The sequence below is a fragment of the Aythya fuligula genome, chromosome 3 (assembly GCF_009819795.1).
Source record: "Aythya fuligula isolate bAytFul2 chromosome 3, bAytFul2.pri, whole genome shotgun sequence".
Classification (NCBI taxonomy): domain Eukaryota; kingdom Metazoa; phylum Chordata; class Aves; order Anseriformes; family Anatidae; genus Aythya; species Aythya fuligula.
The window spans coordinates 112,720,281-112,745,074 of record NC_045561.1 but is presented as its reverse complement, the minus strand read 5'-3'; the positions used below and the strand labels follow the sequence as shown (position 1 = coordinate 112,745,074).

At 37.3% G+C, this 24,794-nt stretch overlaps 1 protein-coding gene across 2 annotated transcripts in view; it reads left to right on the top strand.

Annotated features, from left to right (window-relative positions):
- The window catches only part of LOC116488194 (opsin-5-like), a 29,083-nt gene extending 7,198 nt beyond the window's left edge, over positions 1–21,885 (top strand). The window contains exons 2-7 of one of the 2 annotated variants that reach the window (XM_032185636.1): positions 3,729–3,881; positions 11,100–11,219; positions 14,717–14,887; positions 16,587–16,921; positions 19,995–20,239; positions 21,601–21,885. In XM_032185636.1, the coding sequence (XP_032041527.1) occupies positions 3,743–3,881; positions 11,100–11,219; positions 14,717–14,887; positions 16,587–16,921; positions 19,995–20,239; positions 21,601–21,664 (1,074 nt within the window). In that variant the 5' untranslated portion in view covers positions 3,729–3,742 and the 3' untranslated portion in view covers positions 21,665–21,885. The remainder of the gene's footprint in view (positions 1–3,728; positions 3,882–11,099; positions 11,220–14,716; positions 14,888–16,586; positions 16,922–19,994; positions 20,240–21,600) is intronic. The other variant, XM_032185637.1, reaches the window with a different exon arrangement.
- The last annotated feature ends 2,909 nt before the right edge of the window (positions 21,886–24,794 follow it).

Genomic DNA, 24,794 nt, shown 5'->3' with positions numbered 1-24,794 from the left:
GAGAGCTAACTAACTTTGTTATGGAGAATCTGAGAAATGGCTATCACTGGACAAAGAAAAGAGAAAGATCATTCCCTTTTCCCCTCTTGAAAACAGTACCCTCTGGCACTAATATATCCTTATAGCTTTTGTCTTTTATTTAATCAGATAAAATTATTCATAGTTTTTTTTTTTTTTTTTTTTTTTTTTTTTTTTTTTTGTAAGACTTACTACGTATTGTGAGAGAAAAGAAAGTTAGTTTCTTAATTAACACACTTCATCATGTTATCACTTTAGCTGTGATAGCTCTTTTAAAGTGAGCTCTGCTAATTATTTCTCTGCACTTGCACAGAGGTCCACGGATGTCTTTTGTTTCACTCTACAATTTACATCCCAGTAAATTCATCTGCTTCCAAAAAGGATTGCAAAATTTATATGTGGTCCATGACTTTGCATATAATCCATTCCTTGTTCTCTCTTGTGAAACAATCATGTTAAAAGCACTGCTGCCACAATAATTTTTGCAGAGGACTCTTTTGGCAGCATCTAGTTGTAGCTCCCTTTCTGTGATTCTGTGACATGTGCTGCATACTGCTCATTCTCATACTGGATAACTTTTGCCTCTGAGCTACACCATGCTTTTTTTTTTTTTTTTTCAGATGTTTTTGGGAAAATGGTTGGTGTTTATATTTCCCTCAATTCCTCGCAAAGTTACGAAAATACTTTTCCTGTTTCATATCAGTTGGCTGTTCTTCATAAATAGAATGCATCTTATTATTTTTTTTTTTTTGGCAAGCTAACATCAGTTTAAAGACGTTTTCTTACTAATTTAGATTAGGGTACTCAAGTTTAGCCTGCAACTGCCAATACTTAGTTTAGCCATGTGGCAGAAGGCATAATTTGAATCTTATAGCTCACCTGTCTGATAACTTGATGTTTTAGAGGTTCACAGGAACCTGAAAACAATGGAGATTGCCACATGTACATATCACTTATACCACCAAAGTTTATATTAAAATAACATTATATGGTCTCTTTCCCTGACTTATTAACTTTTAGAGGCTGTGGATCAGAGCCTTTATGACCTTTATAAGGCATTATAATACTGTGGTGTCTTAAAAAATCAAATGCATAAAACAAGACAAACTAATAGGGTTAGTAGTTCAAATCTTTGCTTATGAAATAATTAATATTGGAAAATATACATCTCCTAAATATATTAGGCTTTACCTGATAGTTTAAAAATTATCCCCATCCTTAGTTGTTTTTACCCAAGCCTTTGTAGGAATTGGATGCTGATCAGGATTATGGCTTTTCTTGACATGGAATTAAGAGAGGCATAATTATTCTGCCTTGTTAATTGCATTTTTTTTTTTTTTTTTTTGAAGTCAGAGATACATCTCCCTTTTCTTTTGTAGAAAATTGGCGGCAAATCTGTGTGCCTGTAAATAATATTGTTTTTTTTTTCTTAAAGCCAAGATAAGTAGTTTTTTTCTTTTTCTTCAGCCAGATAGAACTACTCTGTAATAACATTAACATTTCCAAGCAGATAATGAGTTATGAGAAAAACAGCAATATCTCCCACATTGTAGCTGTCCAGTTTCATCAGTGAAGCATTCCTTCCACCTGGTAGCCGTGATTTGTTTGGAAATCTGCACCTTTCCTTCAGAGGCAGGTTGAAGAGTCTAATGACTGAGTTTCTGGCTAGGGATAGCATGTAAAGAAGTTGAGACTTCTTCTTTAAAGGTACTCTTTCATGCATACTTACAAAATAAATGATATTGTCCTCATGAGCCACCAAATAATAAGTTGAGTGGGAAATTTTAACATGGCTCAGGAAAGGAAGAAGCCCCCAAACACTTCAATACTTATTTCTATCAAACCCAAATCTTATCAAACCTGGTTTCTCCCATGGAATGGTAATGTTCACCCAAGGCCTGATCCTCATAAATTGAATTTTTCATTATTGTTGTTGTTTATTTGTTTGCTTATTTATTGTTTTCCCCAAAGTTTGAGGGACAGCAGGGAGGGAGATATGGGTACTTTAGTTGTAGGTAGGTGTCATCAGGTATGTCTGTGGCCACACAGGGCTGTTAGTGAGAAGACTGTCTGCCTTCAGGATGCAGAAGAGACAGAGAATTGGTTAAATAATGAAATGCTTTTCTAGGGGAATATTGAGTATCTCTGAATTCTTTAAACACGTCTGAACTGCAGCATCTTTGGCTGCATGTTGGAGAGCTCTGACGTGGAAGGTGAGGGAATACACATATATCTGAGATCAAGGAGGTGGGGTAAGTCTTTTTCAACAAAAACACTATTTGTCTCCTCTGGAGGAAAAAAAAATGTTAGGTGTTAAAGGCAGCACTTTTTTCTCTCTCACCTTTGCAGTAAAGTTAAATAAAATGATTCTTTCCCTCTTGTCTTGCTTAAATGTGCATGAGCATTCCTTGATCAGCAGCAGTGTATGAAGTTAACAGTAAGAGCCAGTCTTTCTTCATACCAGGAAACAGGCCTAATTCTGCACTGGCCAGGCAAAGCAAAACTGTTTTTTATTTGTTTGTTTGTTTAATATTAAGGGTATCACTGATCTTCTGAACTTTAAGCCCCTGTAAATTAGACACCACAGATAGGATTTATCTTATCCAAATCTGATGTTTTTGTCATGGGTATCTACAAGAGAAAAACATGCTTTAGTTTCCAGGTATCCATGAGGATACCTTGCATCCTAGTGTAGATACAGAGCTCAATTCAACTGCCTAAGCATGGACACCTGATGTTCATTTGAGATGCTTAAAGGTAGACACCTTGTGGAGTCCTGCTACATTCAGGGTCAAGAAGAGGCACCTGTAGACAACAACCCAGTCTATACTGGTCTAGTGTCAGCTTCTCAACCTGCAAGGATGTCTGCCAGATTCTACACGTATTTTTCTCTTATCAGGGTTCACCTTATTGATCTTAAGCTCATTTCACCATTTTCCCCCAAAAGAAGTAGGAAACTTAACCAGCCTGCCTAGGTGAGTCTTATTTAATACTCCTGCTGCTTCTTCATAACCATAATACCAATTAGTGTTTATAGCCATAATCATGTGAAGTTATTTACATGAGAACCCAGCTAAATAATTCTAAGGATAATTTATAGATACAGCTCTTCTTTTTACTGTGAAATTTGCACAGCTCCAGTCTGTAGACAGTGCCCCTCAGGATATGAAGAAATTGCTAGGACTGTCTAACTGATAATTCCTGGTTTCTCGGGATTATAAGAACAGTGCATATAGATAAAGACATTAAGTTCAGCATGCATTAACACATTGGACTATGAAGCTATTCAGACATCAGCAATTGCCCTACTTCTTTTTCCCAGATTCTCAGTCTTAGGTCACTCTTCTGGGTCACTTGTCTGGAAACATGAAGCTCCTTAAGATATTCGGGGAAGGTACTTCAGAGAACCTGGCTTGCATGCCAGAACACACTGGTTTTTAGATATTGCTCGCATGGATTACTATGGTGATTGCAATATGAATCATGACATTCTGGGATAAATAAAGGCCTGAAATAAAATATGTCAGAATGCTTTATGCAATTTTGAATTGGATCATGAAATGCCCTGGGAGCTGGTAGAACAGCAATGGAGATGGGAGGAAACATATTATGTATGAAGAAAATTATCTTCACAATTTCTTGTGGCATGTGTTATCTATTGCATACTCTGTTCTTCCTTTTTTTTTTTTCTTTTTTTTTTTTTTCCCCAGACATTGATCTGGTCATGAATGGGATGGCATCAGATCACAACGCTTCCTCCCAGGAAGAGTACCTCCCACACTACCTACAGAAGGAAGACCCCTTCGCATCAAAGCTTTCTAGAGAAGCTGACATCATAGCTGGGTTTTATTTGACAGTAATTGGTAATGATTTTTTAATTCAACTTTGAAATATGAATATGTCACTGAATCCTTGCAGGCATTCACAAAGAAGGTAGAAGCTGTAGTGCATTAGATGTGTAATTGCATAGCCATACCAGAAAGAAAAATCTAGGAGGGAGAGGAGGGAAGATATTAGAAATATGGTTAATGTCAACAGACAATGCTGCTCCAGCTGGTCAAACATGAAAACTAGTGGACCTTCCAGTGAAAAGTGAAGAAACCTTTTATTTCTAATGATAGGTTGCTAGCCTGCAGTTTAATCGTTCCTGACCAGAGATGTCTTCTTCTCTTACACTGTGTGGATTTTCAAAGTCTTTCTCATGTGCCCATGCATCAAGAAAGAACATCCTCAGATGTGTTTGCTCAAACCTTGCTCAGCTCCTGACATCAGCTGTCCTCTGTTACTTACTATATCAAACAGCATTTTCTGCCCACGATCTTCACCTACATTTTGTTTTGGAGTCTTTCACCATGTGCAAAGTGACTTTGTAAGCAGAATAAATGCAATTATTTATTGGTTAGTGCACAGAGATGATAGCTAGGTTCATTCATATGCCAGGCAATTGTCATTCAGTTGGGAAACACTGTTCTCCATTACTTCTAAGAATAAGCAAGTCCTTGTTCTTGCTGATTTACGATCTGAGTTTTTGCCTTTTGGGGAGCACTGACTTTTTTTTTTTTTCCTTCTTTTTTTTTGTCAATGCTTTTGCTCTCAAATACTTGAGCTTCTAACTTGCCTTAGCAGCTGCACTTCTTTTTGTGGTTTTGATTAGGGTTTCCTTGTGTTTTATGGCTTTAGCTGATTTACTTTCTCACAGCTCAACCACTGTTTTCTCAGTAAAGCCAAGCCCAGGTTGTGTAACAGTGCCACACCAAACTGTGCACCGGGTCTCAGAAACCTGAACCCCACAGTTAAAAACAGGATATACAGGATATTCATTCCCATTGATTTCTTTTGGGTTCATTCTCTAACTCTACTTGTACACAAAACACAAAGACATTTCAGTCCTACCTTCATGTTTCTCATTCACTATTTTGCATGCATGCCTCTTTTACTGCCTTTCCTCTGACTCATCTAAGAGTAATCTAATTTTATTTTCTACTGTGGAAGTCTGACAAAGGCTTGAATAACACTTATTTCTCACCAGCCTTCTGTTTATGTCTTTAGTGAAAAAAGAATTCAGAATGATAGAGCTGATAAGTGAAGCTGTAGCTCTGCTCTGCTTAATATCATTGTGCTGTTTTCAGTATTCATGCATCATTTTGTATGTATCTTAACTCTTCAGATTCTTTATATATGTATAATATAAATAATATTTTTTATAGCTACTGTGCAAGGAGATTTCTTCACTGAACTGTCCAAAATAACCCCCCTCAAGTCTTTTTTGCTCAGTTAAGCAAACTTACTTTTAATCCCATTAAAATTATGTCAGAGGAGCTGAAATTAATTCTACCAATGTATACTATATTGCCTATTTATATGGGCTGTATTTAATATAGATTTTTTCAGTTCCAAATAACCCTGCCAGGTGCAAAACATCTTGAAAAGCAGAGACTCAAATTAAGGCAAAGGCAAGAAATCATAAATTTCCAGCAAAAAGCCAAACCCCAACCATGCAGATGTAGTCTTAAGTGAGGAGTGTGAGGAGACTGGCTTTATAGTTAAAAAGGGCTTATAAATAACTTATCTATTGATTATATGTGTAACTTTTTTCATTGCAATGATTTCAAGCAATCATTGCCTGGTTGTTGGTCAGCCGTGCCCTCTGCCATTTCAGCTATGGCAACTGGTTTAACTGGTTTCATGTTTTTTAGACCAGTTTTTGACCAGCAGTGTTTTTGACACTGCAATTCAGTAATGGATGTTACTTCTCAGCCAGAGGCTGAGAGAAGTATACAACTATTCACAGGGGTTTGTTTGAAAAAGGAGAGTGTTATGCTTTTTATCATTAAAGAAGAATTACAAATCAGCCTCTAATATAAGAGCTCAGGTAATAAAGGAGGGTACTAAACAGAAATGATAGATGAAGCAAGGTTATGTCTTCCTTCTCTGCTTGTGCATAGCTGGGGAGAAGTAGTCTTAAACACATTTTACTTTAAAAAAAAAAAAAAAAAAAAGGACTTTGTTTGGGCTAATGTTTTAAGTGTGGGTTATACCTCACACTAGCTCCTGTCATTGTGCCAACCCTTATTTTATAACTCATTCATGTGTAGGTGGATGACAACATTTTAATAATATCCTGGGCCATACAAAAATATGAGAAGTTAGAGGAAAATTAACTCATGTTGTTCCCAGGAAAATCTCTAGATGGCTATTTTACTTTCTTCAGACAAAAATAACCCTGAATTTTCTTTACCACTAAGCTGATTTCTACAAGTTCAGAGTCCCCACTCCTTTTGCTGCAACATGAACTGCTGTGCAGATATGTTAGGTGGTGGATAAGGTCTCTGTTTGAGGTAGCAGGGAAGGAATTGTAGCTCAGTGAAATAATTCACTGACATGGTGGACTTAGCAAGGGTACTAGGTTAAAAGATAGACCAGATGATCTTAGATGTCTCTTCCAACCTAAATGATTCTGTGCTCAAATTTCACATGACAGGCTTGCTGAGGTCTTTAATTGGCAGCCTTGTAGATAATCACAACTCCCAAGTATTCAAAGAAGTAAGCAAAAGCTATGTGCCTAAATAGCTCTTGGGCACAGTTGTGGTAACTGTGCAGTATTGCAGACGTGTTTGATTTACTTTGTTAACTGCATTATCAGTAGAAATGGAAAACAGCTGGAGCATCCATTGACAGTATGTCTCTGTCTTCTTATCAAAACTTGTGGTTCAGAACAAACCTGTCATTGGTCTTCTTCTGCCACTGAATTGCATCTCTTCCTGTGCAGATCCCTTCAAGAAATGCTCTGCTATCCTGAGGATGTTTGGAATGGACATCCTGATGGTAGAGACCAGCTGTGGAGAAGTGGGAAGTTGGGAGGTGGTAATTACTATTGGGAATCTTTGTGCTTGAAGCTAGAGAGATGGACTTAAAATATGGTTCAAAATGGGAAGAAGCTTCACAGTGAGTGAACAAGACTGGGATCCTATCAGGACAGTTGGCAGAGTTTTTAGGGTCAGAAACTGAAATATTTCAGTTTCTAAAGATAAAAATGCATTTCTCTGTTTTTAAAGAAAATCAGGGGTCTTGACCAAACCTTACATTCTCTGTAAGACAGCATCCTAACTTGTTCACCTCCACATGTATTTTTTTAATCACCTTAAAAAAATAAAAAATCAAACAGTACACATGTTTTTAAGAATCTAATTATTTTTACCTTGTCACTTCCCTGCTATCTTTTTCATCACTGATATGATTGATTCACTATATGGGTGACTCACTACCGAGCAGAGACCTGCTGGCAGTCAGCTTCTTCTGAAGCCCATGGCAAGTAACCATTGATTTGCAAACTTGTTGCGCACTTCCTTGGTTTATTATAAAACAGCTTAATTGCAAACAAAATCCTGAATTGTTATTATTATTATTTTTTTTTTTTCTGATGGTTTAGACCCCTCTCAGATAGGAGAAAAGGAGTCTTATTTGTTCAGATTGCTTCTTTCATGTGCTTTTGCCTTTCACTGCAGGTTACCAATCTGTACCTTGAGCTTTCCCTGCAGGTGTCACATTTTTAACTATTGCATCCTTGGCTCATTGTGTGGAGATAAGTAATAGGGTTACACTGCCATGGACAGTTCTTCCCTGAATCTTTTCCTCATGGAAAAACAAAACAAAACAAAACTTTCTTTTATATCTGAAGAGTCTTTTGTTGCCTGTTTCCAACTCTGGACTCTGCCCAAGCACACAACCTGCCATCACCTACCAGAGCTGGGAGCTTGCACCAGCAAAGACTTTAGATAGCTGTTAGCAAAACCTTTTCAATAGCAGGGAAACTAAAACATTAGATGACTTGTCTAGAGAGATTGTAAAGTTTCTAATATAAATGAGTTTAAAAAGAATCCAGATAAGCAACTGTCAGAAATGATAGGTGCAAAAAGGGACTTAAATTATCACTTGATACCTTCCAGCTGTAGGATTAGGAGGAAAGTGAACTGGGACCATCTGAAATATAGCTATTAATAATAAAAATTTCCTTCAGAGACTTATTTGATCAAGAAATCTCTCTGGACTTCCTGTCTGTTCAAAAAGATTCAGGACAATGACAGGTGTTTTTGAAAGGTCTTTCAAAGAAAATGATGGCACACTAGGTATCCTTAATTTCACTGGAGATAAAAATGGGTATAAAAAGATTAAGATATATGAAATATACTCAGCAACACTGAAAGTGATTCACTTAGCTGCAAAGAAAAAAAAATCAAACGAATATCTGTATCTACTTATAATTTAGATTAAATTTGCAGAGCCATAAAAATGGGATGTGCTTTAAACTTAATTCACCAAAGATAAATCAAATTTGCTGAGAAAACCCAAGATTAAAGGATAAGCCAACTTCTGTTATAATGTTTATTCTAATTTTTTTTTTTTTTAATATTCCAGAAAGCAATACTTGCAGTATAAAAATAGGAAGTGTTTCCAATTAGATGTTTCCAATTAGATGTTTCCAATTAGATTAGTGTTTCCAATTACACATTACTGAAAAATTCGGAATCAAAGTACCTTTCTTCTGAGTTCACTAAACCTTCAGTTCTGCAGTCCCTCATATTTCTTGTGAAATAGTCTCGTTTTAGCTGCTGGAAGCCATTTTTCTCTGCCTCACAGATGTTCCCAGGTTTGGTTTCTTGGTTATGGAAAAACACGGCACCTTTGCAAGATGATCATTTCATTGCTGGGCAAAAGAAAATACCTGTTTAATTCCTGAGGTCTAATTCCTGAGAAAGAGGAGTTGATGAAAATTATGTGGTGTATTTGGAGATGGCAGCTTGGCTAGGTGGATGGTGACCTGCAGTCTCTTTTTGGAACACGTGGAATACAGCTGAGTGTGCACCACCAGCACAATGTGTTGGAAGGCACCATGAAAAATGATTTTGCTGTCTCATCAGCAGAGGAAAACTGGGTTATTTAGGTCTTTTTTTTTTTTTTTTTATATATATATAGTAGTGTGGAGGCTTGGCTCCAGGTGGCAGCCAAGCACCCCTCCAGCCACTTGCTCACTGCCCTCACTGTGAGATGGGAGAGGAAATAGGAAGAGCAAAAGTGAGAAAGCTTAGATAGGGAGAGATAAAGAAAAGGAGGTCACTCTTTTCTTCTTTGTCTTCTTCTTAGAATACAGAATCATGGAATGGTTTGGGTTGGAAGGGACCTTAAAGATCACCTACTTCCAGCCCCCTGCCATGGACAGGGGTACTTTCCACCAGCCCAGGCTGCCCTCAGCCCCATCCAGCCTGGCCTTGGGTACTGCCAGTGATGGGGCATCCACAGCTTCTCTGGGCAGCCTGTGCCAGGGCCTCACTACCCTCAGAGTAAAGAATTTCTTCCTTATATCTAATTTAAACCTATTCTCTTCTAGTTTAAATACATTACTCCCTGTCCTACCACTCCCACCCAACAGAATCCCTCCCTAGCTTTCCTGTAGGCCCACTTTAGGTACTTGAAGGCTGTTCTAAAGCATTTCTGGAGCCTTCTGTCTCCAGGCTGTACAACCCCATCTCTCTCAGCCTGTCTTCATAGGAGAAGTGCTCCAGCCCTTTGACCATCCTTATGGCCCTCCTCTGGACTCATTCTAATAATTCCATGCCCTTCTTGTGCTGGGGTTTCCAGAGCTGAGCACAGCACTCCAGGTCTCACAAGAGCAGAGCAGAAGGTAGAATCACCTCCCTTGGCCTGCTGGCCTTGCTGCTTTTGATGTAGCTTGGGATTAGTTTGGCTTTTATGTCTGCAAATGCACACTCACGTCAAACTTCTCATCAACCAACACCCCTAGGTCCTTCTCCTCAGGGCTGCTCTCAGTCCATCCTCTGACCAGCCTGTAACTGTGCTTGGGATTGGCCTGGCCCAGTGGCAGCACCTTGCACTTGGAAGGACCTTGCACTTACATGTCTCAGGCATGAGGCCTCCATGGGTCACGGTCCCTTTGGGTGTCACCAGCTGCACCATGAAGGCACTCCTGCTTTCTCTTTTATATCTCTTGATGTTTAGCTCCTTTTCTCAAATATACCTTCACAGAAGTGCCACAAACTCCTCTGCCTGGCCCAGTTTTGCCTGTAGTGTGTCCACAGTGGAGTTGGCTGGAATTGGCAGTAGCTCCACAGGGCTCCACCAGGCAACTCCATCCTCACTCCATGGAGGCCACTGCAGCCTCCCCACTGCCAAAATCTGGCCATTTACACCCAATTCAAGTAAGAGCACAGGGTGATGGAAACTGCAGTATCTGTAGGGGTGAGACTCTTGCTTTCTGAAATAGAAGTTGTGTTCTTTACAATTTTTTCACTGCAAAGCACTCACTCTGGGTCCAAACTCTTTCAGATATGAATTAGTAAAGAAATAGGTGTCTTTAAGGGAAATGGAAACCCTGGAATTTGAGGTATCAGTGTGATTAGCTCCACGGATGATCAACCACCTGCAGCATGGGGCTCTATGGGTCTTAGATGGTGATATGGCTAAAAAAGAGACCAAACAATATGAACAGGATCTCTTTTAATGCACTGAATTCCAGATGGAAGTTACCATCAAGATTTTTTTTTTCTTTCTTATTGTGATATAAATTATTGTTATTGGAAAATTTGAGATGTCATATTGATCTAAATATTTTTCATTATTTTAGAAATGTGTCCTTCAACCTCTTATTATAGTGTAGAATAAAATTTAGGCTGTTCAGAGATTGGGGTCCTTGTGATTAGACAGTTTAGTTTTATTCTTGTGGCTTTATGAACACTTGTGAGACAAAGGGGATTGATGAGAACAGAGGAACTATGGGATTTCTTTTATATGCGTTCATTCAATAGCTTTGCAGGCTCAGGTAGTGAAGGCAATGTCTGGCTGCAGAGAGGAAAATAACATTTGTTGTGGGTGGGAGATATCTGCAGTAGATGTCTCTATGAGCTGTACAATGAGGATGAGATGATCATGTTTCAGAGTAAAATATCTAGCCTTGGGACTAAAGAGATAGGCTGAAAATACCAGAGAATTTCACAAGGAAGATGGGATATTGCTGTTTTTAAGGAGAACTCTACCTTTATTTTTTTTCCTTTTCTTTTTTATTATAGGGATTCTTTCAACTCTGGGAAACGGGTACGTTATTTTTATGTCTTCAAAGCGAAAAAAGAAGTTGAGACCTGCTGAAATAATGACTGTTAATTTAGCAGTGTGTGATCTGGGCATTTCAGGTAATTTCATATCATATTTTTATTAATTTTTACTATCCCACCATTCTTTCTGGCATCAGAAAGAGACGGTCCTCTGGAAGTCCTAAAAAACCCCAAGTGCCTTTTGTTACTGATATTTCTGCTCTCTTATCTGTATATGAATAGGAAAGAAGTATAGAAAACAACATTCTTGAACAACTTGATGAAAATAAGTGAAAAGTATGGAGGAGAAAATAGGGTTGGATTTGTCAATTCTGTGTCAGGTAAAGCTCATGTTCACCTCAGGACTGTGCAGACCTTCAAAGACAGCTTCCATGAACATCCTGGCACAATAAGCATGAAATAGATTTGCATTAGTATTGAAGAAAATTGCAATTTCTTGCTGTAGGGTGCAACAGAAGGGATCCAGGTACTTTGAGAATACATATCAAGCCAAATCTTAGCAGGGATGGGGGTGAGGGAAGCAAATTTGAAAAATGTTAACAGTCATCAGACTATCAAAGCTAATGCTTTTCTTGCTAGTGACCTTCCTCTTTTATCTTTATGTCAGATAAGTAAGCATTTGTCTCAGTCTATAGAGTAAGAGCAACATCAACCACCTAGAGGGATTTCTACTTCAACCTGGCAGCCTGGATGCCCTGGAATGAGAGTAGAAAGCTTTGTAAAGGCTTATGCAAAGCTGGAAAGTCAAGATAATTTCTTTGGCTCTTGACATGAATCTTATTAAGCTGCTCAGGGCTACATGCAAATGAGAGGGAGAGGGCTGGACATCCTTTAGGAAAGGATATTTTGGATGGCAGGCAATCCAGTGAGTACAAAGGCCTGATGTGACTCAGCCATGACCATGCAGTGTCCCCACTACAATATAAATGGCAGGATGTTCCCATGCTCCCAAAATTATCTGCTCTCTATGTTTTACATATTCCATGACCCCTGTCCTCAGCTCCAGTACACCCTTTTCTTCCCATCATTTTTTTTTTTCATACTCTAAATGCCTAAAATAGCACAGAACAACATAAAATGATGTCTCCCAGCCCCTCAGAGATGAAGCTTGTTGCTGCTGCCACTGCACATAGTTGAGGAACTGCTTCCAGTAATTCTGGTGCCAAACACACAAATTACAGCAAGTTTGGGAATGCTATGAAAGCAAGAATCTTAACATGAAGGTTTCTAGTTTCTCTCTAGGTCTGTCAACAATAGCATACAACTTATCTTTGTCATCTTGTTTTCCATGGGAGCCTTAATTTTGCTGTGTGTTAAAATGTAACGCAAAATAATTGGGATTGGTAAAGTAATGTGCCCTTTCTCCTTTGTCTTCCTTTTTTTTTTTTTTTTTTTTTTTTTTTTTTATGGAAAATGTTAATTCAAGAAATGTGATGTGTTCTGGTTTTAGACCTATTGCAGTGGAGATGAGACTTTTTCCAAAGCCTTTATATATCACCTGCTTGTCTTGGCACTTTGTTCAAGAAATGGGTTCTGCAATAGCCCTGCTTCCTGTAGATTTCCACATGGTGGCACTAGGCACTTGTTTAATACTGTATTATCCTCATTTTACACTAATGCCAAGCTGAGTCCTGTGTTGCTGAAGAGAAATTTGATTTTGTGCAAATAAATGTCCTTTAGAGGTAGCAATGATTTACATGAATAAAGTTGCTTACTCTCAGAATATATCCTAACCCTTGCTGTATTTCATGTTTTTCTTGAAACCTTAATCATTGGGGTCAGTTTTTGCTTGACAAATTACAGCATATTTCTTCTGCTTGCATAAAAGTGTACTTATATGACCTAAGCACAGCCGTCAGGGTCAGGTAGAATTTTCCTTACAGGCTTATGTTAAAGGAAAAGATGCCCAATAGGCATTGTTTAAAAACACATCTAATTTTGATTTTTTTTTTTTTCTAATGATGTTTTTGGCACAGAAAACAGAGTAAAAGCCTTTTTCAGAAGGATTTTGTTTTAGTAGAAATGTTTTGATTTTCTGTTGGGAATGAAAAGGAAATATTTTATTTCACATCACTTTGATATTAAATGGAATGTTTTTGGGAACAATCCAAAATATTTACTTCAGATCACTTTGGTGAATTTTTATGAACTTATTTCCGTGAATGTTACCTTATGGAAATTACAGTTTGTAGGACCATGACTGCCTTATTTATAGACCAATTCACAAGCTACCATGACATTACGGACATTGTGGTTCAGCCAGAGAAACTAGCCCAGGGCAGCCAGAGAAGTTTTGAACTCTCTTGAGGTGCTCTGGCAACTTCTGTGCAGGAATATACAGTCACGGGAAGGTGGAGTTAAATATTTAATGTTGCTTGAGTGTTGCAGTTGAACCCTTCAGACTTTTGAGCATTTCAGGTCAGAATGGTAAGTGGAAATGAAGGATTCTGAAAACATGACAATGTTCCTAGATTGTAAGTTCCTGAGTTTTCTGTTCCACTGATTTTCGTGTACATCCAGTTTAAGACAAAAACAAACAAACAAAAAAAAAAAAAAAAACAACAACCCAGAAAAAACAACCAACCAAAAAAAACCAAAAACAACAACAAAAAAAAACAAAAACAACAAAAATCAGGAGGTGGAGGTTTCCAGCTAGCAAATCACGATTTGCAAACTTTCTAATTCTCCTGATATCTACGAAGACTCTGAATAATGTTAGTCTGTTTTAAGGCAAGAATGGAACAGCCTATGACCTTACCTGACTTCTTTCATCATGCACCTTCCATTTTTACAAATGCAAAACTGAGCTAAGGAGTCATGAGGGCAGCATCTCCAAAATAGCTAGGTATTTACCTTCCATTTGGGGATGCTTAAAATTTTTGACTGTCTGTGGCCAGGTGACTTGCTGAGAGTCACTTAGGAAGAGTGTGGTATGGACAGGAGCTGAAGCCATTCTGCAGCTCAGGTCCACACTCCGACAGTAGCACCATTGTAGCACCATCTTCCTTTGTAATCTAGCACTTTACAACAGAGTGGATCCTACTGTTGGGCTTTGGAAGGTTTGCAGAAGTCCTCTTTGAAAGCAAATTTTTTATGATGTGTTTGAAGACACTTACTTGATTATAAGGATGCAGCTTCACTAGTACTATGTCTGATCATGTGAAAGCTTACTCATCAACCGTACTGGAATGTGTTTACAAGTGGACTTAAACCATACTCTGAAGTTTTTCTATGGGAAGAATTTGTACATGCTTAGTTCCCAAGTGTGGGTTTACTTTTGGTTCATGTGCTCTGCAGTGAAGCACTTGTTTCCAACACATACTGCAGGTTTGACTCATCCTACCACAGTGTAGATGTTATGAGATCTAGCTACAGCTGTCTTTGGCTTAGTCCTGTGGACAGAAGGCACACAGCTCAATCACATCTATTGTGCCCTGAAGCCCTCTTGCACTCTCAACATGTTTATTGGTGTTAGTTTTGGGCAAAGAGGAGGGCTTGTTCTACTGAAAAAAAAAGGATGATGTAATCAGTTATGGATTTTATCAGTCAACTGACATTCTTTTCTCCTCTTGAAGTTGTAGGAAAGCCCTTCAGTATCATTTCCTTCTTTTCTCACCGCTGGGTGTTTGGATGGATGGGCTGCCGTTGGTATGGATGGGCTGGTTTCTTCTTTGGCTGTGGGAGCCTTATTACCATGACAGCTGTCAGCCTGGATAGATACCTAAAAATCTGTCACTTGTCTTATGGTAAGGAAGAAAAACTATAAAGTAACACTATCCCCCTGCTTAACCTCCCCCTACTCTCTCCCAGCCAAGAAAACCTAGGACATTAGAGCTGTGTGTGAGCAAAAGGGGTAAGGAAACGGAACATTTAGAAATTATTTTTCACTTCCACATAGTGAAATAAGAGGAAAAAAAACCAAAATACAAAACAAATAAGATACAAATATATGAGGGAGTGAAGGATTTACATGACTAGAAACAATTGCTTTGGTCATCTCTGCCAATTTTCTACATAATGTAATTATGAATATTAGGAGGAAATTCTTCACTTGGAGGGTGGTCAGGCACTGGAGCAGGCTCCCCAGGGAAGTGGTCATGGCCCTGAGCCTTTTGGTGTTCAAGAAGCTTTTGGACAATATTCTTAGATACATGGTTTAACTTACAGACTGCCCTGTGTGGAGTCAGCAGTTGGACTTCATGACCCTTGTGGGTCCCTTCCCACTCAGTATATTTTATGATTCTAAATGTTTCTGAATCAAAAACAGAATTTCTGTTGAACTAAATGATATCATTAAGGTAGCTAGTCTTCTGTTTAAGATATAAAGTAATTTTGAGTAAATTGTACTGATGGTTGATTAGTCCCTCTAAAAAAGGTCAAGTTCTAACTTAATAGTCAGCTGTTGGATCCTGTTACATTTCATTTGCTGGGTGGCAGAAACCCTCTCCTTGGATAAATTAAGCATCTTAAGCTTTTTATCCTGTCATTGTAGTGCAATGTTTCTAGACTGAAATCATACTTAAGCTCTCCAAAATGCTGTTGTTAAATATAGAGAGGAATGCACATATAAAATAAACATATTTCATGACCCAAGTAATCTCAACTATATTTGTAACTAAATTTGTATTACTGGACATATCCTTTTTGCTGTTATCCATCTACTTAAGACATGAGTTTCGGTAATCACTCATAGATAAATCATTTTGTATTTATCAAGGTCTATTAATGTTAACTGGCTCAAGTACTGCACATCTTTCAAGGTCTTGTGGTCTGATACACAAAAGTATTCCTCTTTAGATGCCTAAATTATTTTAAGATACGTGGCAAAGAATTTAGAACATCTAAGAGATTTGGATGTGCAATAGGTCATAATAAATGTGACATTATCTCTCTAATACGGAGTTGGATCTTGAGAGGAGGAAATGAATTTAACAATGAAAGCTGTTATCACCATATGCATCAATATCATATATCTCTTGAATATAAAGTATTATATGCTTCAGTCTTCTCAGTTAAAGGATGTTGTCACAGGTTGGAAAAGATGTTTTTCTTTTATTGGGAGGGAATAACCCCTCCCCCCCCCCCAATATAAGGGGAATTCCTATGATTGTTGCTGAGCTAGCTGTTTGGATTGTTCTTATATAGACTTGTAGGTTGTAAATCATCACAGCCTAAAGTAGAGACCTAAAATAATGCCAGGTGGAGCCCTTCCTACAGGCATGTATTTCGTTCCATGAGGTACAAAGTGGGTCTGGGTGGTCAGCTCAGGGGTCAGTATAGAAACATGTGAGGAGGTGAAACGAACCCTACAAAGGTTGTTGTCAAACAGCTGAACAAGCTCTTACTGAATGTGTAGAATGATGAGTTTAATTGTGTCAAATATATATGGACCTTGTAACTCTTGTTTGTAACTTGTCTAGTTGTAACTCTTAAATTGTCTTCCAGGTACTTGGCTTAAGAGACACCATGCCTTTATTTGTCTGGCAATAATTTGGGCCTATGCAACGTTCTGGGCAACGGTGCCTTTTGCTGGAGTGGGAAGCTATGCTCCTGAGCCTTTTGGGACCTCGTGCACTCTGGACTGGTGGCTGGCACAGGCTTCAGTGGCTGGGCAGGCTTTTATTCTGAGTATTCTTTTCTTTTGCCTCCTGTTCCCAACTGCAGTGATTGTGTTTTCCTATGTTAAAATCATTTTAAAAGTCAAGTCATCCACCAAAGAGGTTGCTCACTATGACACCAGGATCCAGAACAGCCACATACTTGAAATGAAGCTGACCAAGGTAAGTAGGAAGATTTAACTCCATTTGCTCTGTCAGATCATAAAAGTATGCTTAGAAAATGTCAGCAATATGCTATCCTATGCTGAGTGATAGTACGATCTGAAAGTGATTTTTCCAGCTTTCTCCCCCATTACTGTCAAGATGGGAAAAGACAAGAGCTGAAACATAATTTTGTGTTCAGGGCACTCAGATTGGGCCAAAAAACCTCCAGAGCTTCCTGAAAACTGAACCACTTTTATGTGATTCTGAGATTTGGAGTCCCTGAGATTATGATTCAGTCTGAAGATCTACCTTCCTGTGTGATGTTGCACAAGCTATGTCATCTCTCTGTGGCCCTATTACCCATCACAAAACTGCCTTTTCTTTCAGAAATAGTTGTAAAGAATTATTTTAAGGCATTAGAGGTGCTCAGGAATTATAAAAGGAAAACAGGTAGAAAGCAGATTATTGTATCAGAGAAATAAAACTTTTAGACTGTTTGTATTCCTCTTTGAATAAAGATGTGAACCAAACTCACTCCTGTGATATTGCAATTGTTTTTATGAAGATAATTTATCATTTAGGTTCAACCATGAGCCACTGATAAAAATGCATTCCAATGCAAATCTGTTTTCCATCTAAGACCATTTCCTATTTTCCCTTTCTGATTTAGTCTGTTTTCTGTTTCACAGTGGTAACAATCATGATCCTTGCTGATTATACTAGTTATAGTGCTGGGAAATCTCTCAAGGTAAAAGTTTTTATCAAACAAAACCATGTTTCTTAGTTGTAAAAGATTCCCCAGCCTCTGCAAACCAGGCCAAGAAGGAGACAAGCAACATCCTTTTCTTGGCTGATCGAACATTTATTTTATTCCATTTTTAAGGGGTTAAACATAAACTTATGTAATGTACAGCAGTGTGTGACTTTATGTTGGAACATAACTGAGCTGTCAGTAAGGTCAGGGCTGCCAATACTTCTGATAAAACCATACTTGTGTTTAAAATGGTTCCTTCATTACTGTACTGTTTTGCAGTTATTCATCACCTTTCATTTAAAGAACGGTGGAAATGTTTGATTTAGGGCATCAAATTTTTATTTTTATTCTTTTATTTTGTATTTTGTCATATGGTAGTTGTCTTGTAAAACTTCAATGTGATTTGAGTCAAAAAATAGTAATTTTTGCTTCCCACTTGGATATACAGTGGAGAACATTATCTTGGACCAGCTGTGTAGTTGGTGTGTGTGTAAATACAGACAACGAGTCTCCAACACAACCCATCTAACTCCACAGGACTATTTCTAAAACAAACTATGTTTGAGATCCATAGCTCACACGCATTATTTCTTCAGTGTTGGAAAACGAAGAGGCATAAATGAATAAAATTTCACTGTCAGATATATTACCATCAGGATGTGGAACCAGAAGGTCCACAAAAGTTTCCACAAGATCCAAAAAAAATTGTGCTTTCTGATGACTTTTTGTTGCAGTTTTGCTAATTGCCTTATTCCAAATGAATGCATAAATGATACTGTCAGTCTGGGTGCATAACAACAGTTGATCAATGGCAGCAGTATAATGGCATATGTTCTTCAGTATGTATTATTGCATGATGTCATTTGAAGCTATATCAGGATGTGTCTCAGTGCAGATAGATTGCTTTGGATAAAGTAAATGTATCAGGAACGTAATCCAAAAGTTCAGTAGAAATTTGCTTTTCAGAGCATCTGGAGATTTTAATGGAGTATGAAATCCATGCTAAGTGTAAGGAAAAAGAAAACTAGATATTGTGCTAGTGTTATCACTCTCAATTAAATTCCCGGTAGTTTCAATTCTGTCTTACACAGAACTATACTGATGTTTTGTCTGCTGAAATAAGTATTCACAGAGACTTGACATCTCTTGTCTTCTTGAATGACTTCATGTTCACTTTTTCCATATTTGTCTTGAAATAAATTTAAATGGTTGACATTATTCTAGTGGAAGGCCATAGACTCTCTCCTGGTTGAAAGCAGGTGAAGCTCATTCAGCAAAATTCAGCAAATGCCCATCCTTGTGGCAGGTTATTAGTTCCGCTGCATTTTGGTGCCTTCTCTGTGGGATGTAAGCACAGCCTGTGAGAGAGGAAGAAGCCCTGCATTAGATCAGGGTGTTGCAATCTCTTCTTTTATTAAGTTGTTTTTTCTTTAATTATTCTAATAAAAGAATTATCTTCTTTTTCTAATTCCCTTTGCTCTTGCCTCAGTGACTGATTCTGTGTGTTACAGAAGAGGGAGGTATATTAGACTTAGACAGGAACATATCCCTCTAAAACAATTCACCTGTAGAGGCACTCCCACATGCCATCAAGATTTCAGTCCTTCAGTCCTCGAAACTTCTTCAAAGACTTTCTTTTTATGATCTATCAAATCTGATTTTAAAGGACTCAGAATCTGGAGGACTTGCGCTGAATTAATTTATTTTAATAACTTGTTTTCCCAAGGCACTCTTGTTTTGTTCTGAAATGGAAAATAGACTTTTTTTTTTTTTTTTTTTTTTTTTTTTTTTTTTACAGGGTAGCAATTGTCTTTCTTTACTCTGTACTGGTGCAGCCTCACCTCAAGTATTATGTGCAGTTTTGGGTGCCAAAATATAAGGAAGACGTTTAACTATTAGGGAATGTCCAAAGGAGGGCTGTGAAGATGGTGAAGGGTCTAGAGGGCAAGATGTATGAGGAGCAGCTGAGGTACCTTGGTTTGTTCAGAGCAGAGCAGGCTGAGAGGAGGCCTCATGGCGGCCTGCAGCTCCCTCACAAGGGGAGCGGAGGGGCAGGTGCTGAGCTCTGCTCTCTGGGGACAGTGTGTACCAGTGTCTTTAATAATTCCATGTATGCAGAATTAGGTGTTTGCAACCCACCTTTGTATCTAGGAAAATGAAATATAGCAGGATACATTTTTTGTTCACATTGCAAATTTATTTCAAACAAGTTATAATTTTTCTTTTTCATTCTGTTGCCTGCTCCCTTGCAATCTGCCAAGCTCTGTGCAGTGCTGTCAGTAAGGACAACTGTGCAAGATTAATTTATTTTTCTCTTTTCTCTTTTCCTCTCACAAGGTGGCAATGTTGATCTGTGCAGGATTCCTCATTGCCTGGATCCCTTACGCTGTGGTCTCTGTGTGGTCAGCCTTTGGACAGCCAGATTCAGTTCCTATTCAGTTTTCAGTGGTACCAACTCTGCTTGCAAAGTCAGCAGCCATGTACAACCCAATTATTTACCAGGTCATTGATTGTAAGTTTGCCTGTTGCCGGTCAGGTGGATTGAAGACACTGCAGAAGAAAAACTCTTTGAAGAAACTGAGGTAATTTCTTCTCTGAGATGTAGAATATATTTCAGTACACAGTGTTTGCAAAAATTACTGAACATAAAGTCTGCCAAGAGTCATGGCTGTTTATTTTTATTTTTATTTTATTTTATTTTATTTTGTAGGGAGGGCATGGCCTTTGTTTTTGACCATGGTCTTTCTTGTCATGGAATTTGTGAAGTGATTCTACCTGTAAAAACAGAAGCAAGAAGTTTTTTAGATTTTTTTTTTCTTATATATCAAGCTGCAACTTTATTAATAATTATTATAGTTGAAAAATAAAACCATTTGTTTTAGTGGTTTTTGGAACAGTGCTCTCCTCCTGTTCCTTTTCTCTTTTTCATAAATCAAAATGTTATAAAAACTCAAAAAAGGCCTTTGCTGTATTTATAACTTTGTGGCAAAATCTGTGCAGACCACCTTCATGGAAACACTAATCGTCAATGGTGCAAAATTGCTTCTAGCTCTGTCTTATGACAGAAAACTATCCTTCATGATAGAATAATAACAACATAATGTTGAATATTAGTGTCAGTGTAGCCTGCAATAAAGGCCACAGATGCTCTAACTGATTTAAGTGACTAGAATTTCATAGAATTTCAGGAGAATAATTTGTTTCTAAAGCCTCTAACTTACATGACTCAGTATGTATGTATCAGAGGCATGAAGGCCTATGCCATCATTCATTTTTTAGCCTTAACAATTCCAGCACTTTTTAAATGTATTGTCCAGAGAACAAGTTGATACTCAAACTTGCACAGTATGCCTTAGCAGATTATTCTATAATCTTTTGTTCAGATTTATCTCATCCGTATATGGAGTTTATATAGGTTGTATATGTTTATTTGAGGTAACAAAGATATAGTTTACCAAAGATCCCTCTTCAGTTTTATGCAAAAGAGAGACAAACCTGAAGTAACCTTCAAAGTATCTTTGGAGGCTGGATTTGTGTTTAACTTCCAAGTTATCACTCCAAAGAAGAAAGGAGGTTTCATCTAGTATCTCATGATAAATGCAAGAACTCTAGGCCTGTGTAGCGAAGACAATGTTCTAGAAAAACAAATTCCCAGAATTAGGAACTTAATTGTTATCTCACAGAATCACAGAATCACAGAATTTCTAGGTTGGAAGAGACCTCAAGATCATCGAGTCCAACCTCTGACCTAACGCTAGCAGTCCCCACTAAACCATATCCCTAAGCTCTACATCTAAACGTCTTTTAAAGACTTCCAGGGATGGTGACTCCACCACTTCCCTGGGCAGCCTGTTCCAGTGTCTAACAACCCTTTTGGTAAAGAAGTTCTTCCTAAAGTTCTTCTCGTTTCAAGCAACATGATTATGCTTTCTCCTTCCCGCAGGATGTATACCATATCTTCACACAGAGATTCAACGGCAATGAATGAAACCCAACTGGATGTATGAAGGCTCATTTCGTATACAGCAAATGAAAACCTGATGACAAACAGTCATACCATCTCAAATTCCTCTTTCTGTAAATAAATTAAAACATGATGACATTTTTATTTTACTTCCCAGTACAATGTAGTTCTTTCCATCCTAACTAAAGCAGTGTGATTAGAGCTGGGCAAATATTTTAAGTTTTCAGAAATGGAAGAAACAAAGAAGATTCATTTGTATAAAAGAAATTGCATTCACTTCAGAGTGAATATATTTTTTGTTTGCTTGGGATTTTTTTTTTTTTTTTTTTTTTTTTTTGAGCATTAACAGAAGTGATATTTCAGTGATGTTTTCCCTCAAGAAAGGGAAACTATTCACACAGGCCAGTTTTAGTTTGCTAAATTCAATTTCCTTGAGTTCCTAGTACAATCACTGGAGAATGGGAGCATAACAGAAACGATTCCTTAGAGGACAAATCAAAGTTAGAACTCCATTTGTCAGGGCTCTGAATCACCCATTGAATAAATATAGCAATGTTAGCCTACTGATTACCTTTGTGAATCTCTCTCCAACTCATGTGGCTACAAACTGTCTTAAGACCACTTTGACTTCTGTCTTTCAGTATTCAGATTTTTATTTCTTTTGGTGAAGGCAAGTTCAGAAGTGTCACACATGTACCACAGATGATCAGTATTTGTGAATTAGAGGGGAAAGACCTCTTTCTCAAATGCTAGTTTCATTTAAATATTGTTGAATCATGAGTTACTTTGTAACAAAAATGAAAACATAAATGAAGTCAGGCTTGTGTTATAAATTAGGCAAACAAATAATTTGCACATCCTTTTGGCATTCCCCAGCCAAAAATGCAGTGAAATATGAGAATAAGCAGACGTTTGACTTATTAAATGGTAACTTACCTTTTTCATCTTGTATTGTACTTTCCACAATCCTTTATGACATCACTATTAAGTGTAAAATGACAAATCAATCCTAAATTTCCAATTGGATTCAAAGATGATGAATTCAAGAGAAACGTTACAGCATACGTACGCAGAAGTCTTTTTCAGGTGCAGTTGTGTCTAATTTTTAAACACTATACCCTGCAAGTATGAAGATTAAAAAGGATTCAGACAGACCTGAAGACAGCATGTAAGTTTTCAATACATTCAATATACCTTGACAATATACCTTGAAAAGATTTTCAGAGTAAGGCAGCCAAATAGTTATGAGGCATCTGAGTCATATTTATTCCCATTCTCTTCTTCCTCTGTAGATTTACCTTAAGATAGAGGCATCATTACAGACCAAATATCAGCAGTCCCTTATAAGCAGATTATTAACTCTTCAAATAATAATTGTGGTTTTTTTTTTTTTTTTTTTTTTTTTTTTTTTTTTTTTTTCTGTGATTTCTTCAGGAAGAACATGATATTATGTAAAATAAGTTAATTGTAAATCAGAATCTTCCACACTGATTTGTGTTTACTATTTATATATATATATATAAAAAAAAAAGTTACAAGAGTTAAAATTTTATTTTGAATTGTTCCTTTAAGGAGAAAAAGCATTTATGAAAGTGTTTTGATTATTTTCCTGTTTAACATTTAATAGCACTTTTTATCGTACTGTTATTTCACAATCATGTTTAACATACTGAACTGAACTTCTTTTGTAGCTGATATGTAGTGATGTTAATTGCATTTTATACAATAATATCATAAAAGTTTAAAGTAAACTGATGTTTGTTGGCATGTCCCAGCACTCCCACTTGGCAGTACAAACATTTGCTATTTTCTCAAGTGGTATTCAGACAATATAGCAGAAGTTGAATTTTGTTGAATTTCCTGAGCTGGGTAGAAGAAAGTATAATTTCCTCTAGTACAATATTTTAGCAAAAGAAGTTTAAATATACACTAGGAGAACTCACAAAAAGACAAGGAGTTGCGTGTTATCTATACAATGTTTTGTGCTAAATTTTCCCAGGAATTCAAGTCCTTTTACCCTTATGGACCTTGCACTATAAGGCAATTTTATTTCTTGACTGTGGTTGCAAGTTGCACCTCAGAATCGATTATGAGCAGAAGTCGTACTTTACAATATTTCCAGATTTGGTTATGACGCCATTAACCATTTTCCCTTTGTTTTTCCTCAGCTTTTATTCCTCTCTTCATCCAGACAAATTTTGATTGATATCTATAGAGGTTTGTCCTAACTAAGGTCTGATGTAAGGACATACTGTGGCCCAATAAATGCAGATTAATTGGAGAAAAGTTGCTGGTATGGAGGAGTAGTATGTAATGTAGGAATTACCCACCAGTCTAGCCAGATTTCTGCGTAGAAAAACTCACAATTTTTCAGGAGACTTTCCTGCAGTTTCAGCTAGCTCTTTTCTTTACTTTCTAAAATTATGTACTGACTTATAAATGGCTGCTGAGTTATCCCAAAAATGATTACATACGTGTGGTAGGTCTGAATTTTATATTGTTAAAGGCTGTATAATATATTTGGATTCCATTATAGGGAATGTTCTAGATACATTTGTTTTCTGAATATACCAGAGGTTTACTAAATTGCAAATATGAATTTCTAGGGTCATGATGAATGTGTTTCATATGATTTATTTAAAAGTATTTATTTTCTGTTCAGTACCATAATTATATTTATTTGAAGACAAAGTGTTACCACCACTGAATAGTATCTTGCTCTGTACAAGTTGCTAGGACTCCAATTTGAGCAGGAGTTAGAGATATATTTATACTGAGTTTAAGTAAAGAAACTTTACTTCTTTACTTCTAAAGATCTTTTCCTGAGTCAAGTAAGACATAAACATTCAAGCATACAGTATGGTAATTTAAATGCAGAATATGAACCTAAAAGCTAATGGATCTCATCCAAATCCTTGATAAAAAAGAACTAGAGGACTTTCTTTGTCCACCTGTATAAAGAAGATCATATAATTAATTTGTGATCATAATGGTAGGGGTATTAAGGGGTCTTATTATAGATTAACATTTTCAAGGTCTACTTGGAATCTCATTGAACGCTGTAGCCTGATGGTTCAAAAGGCAATTTGCCATTTATGCTCAGGACACAGCTTTGTCCTCTCCATATGTTGAGCCTGATAATTCATAGTTGTATAACCTGTAACCTTGGCCTG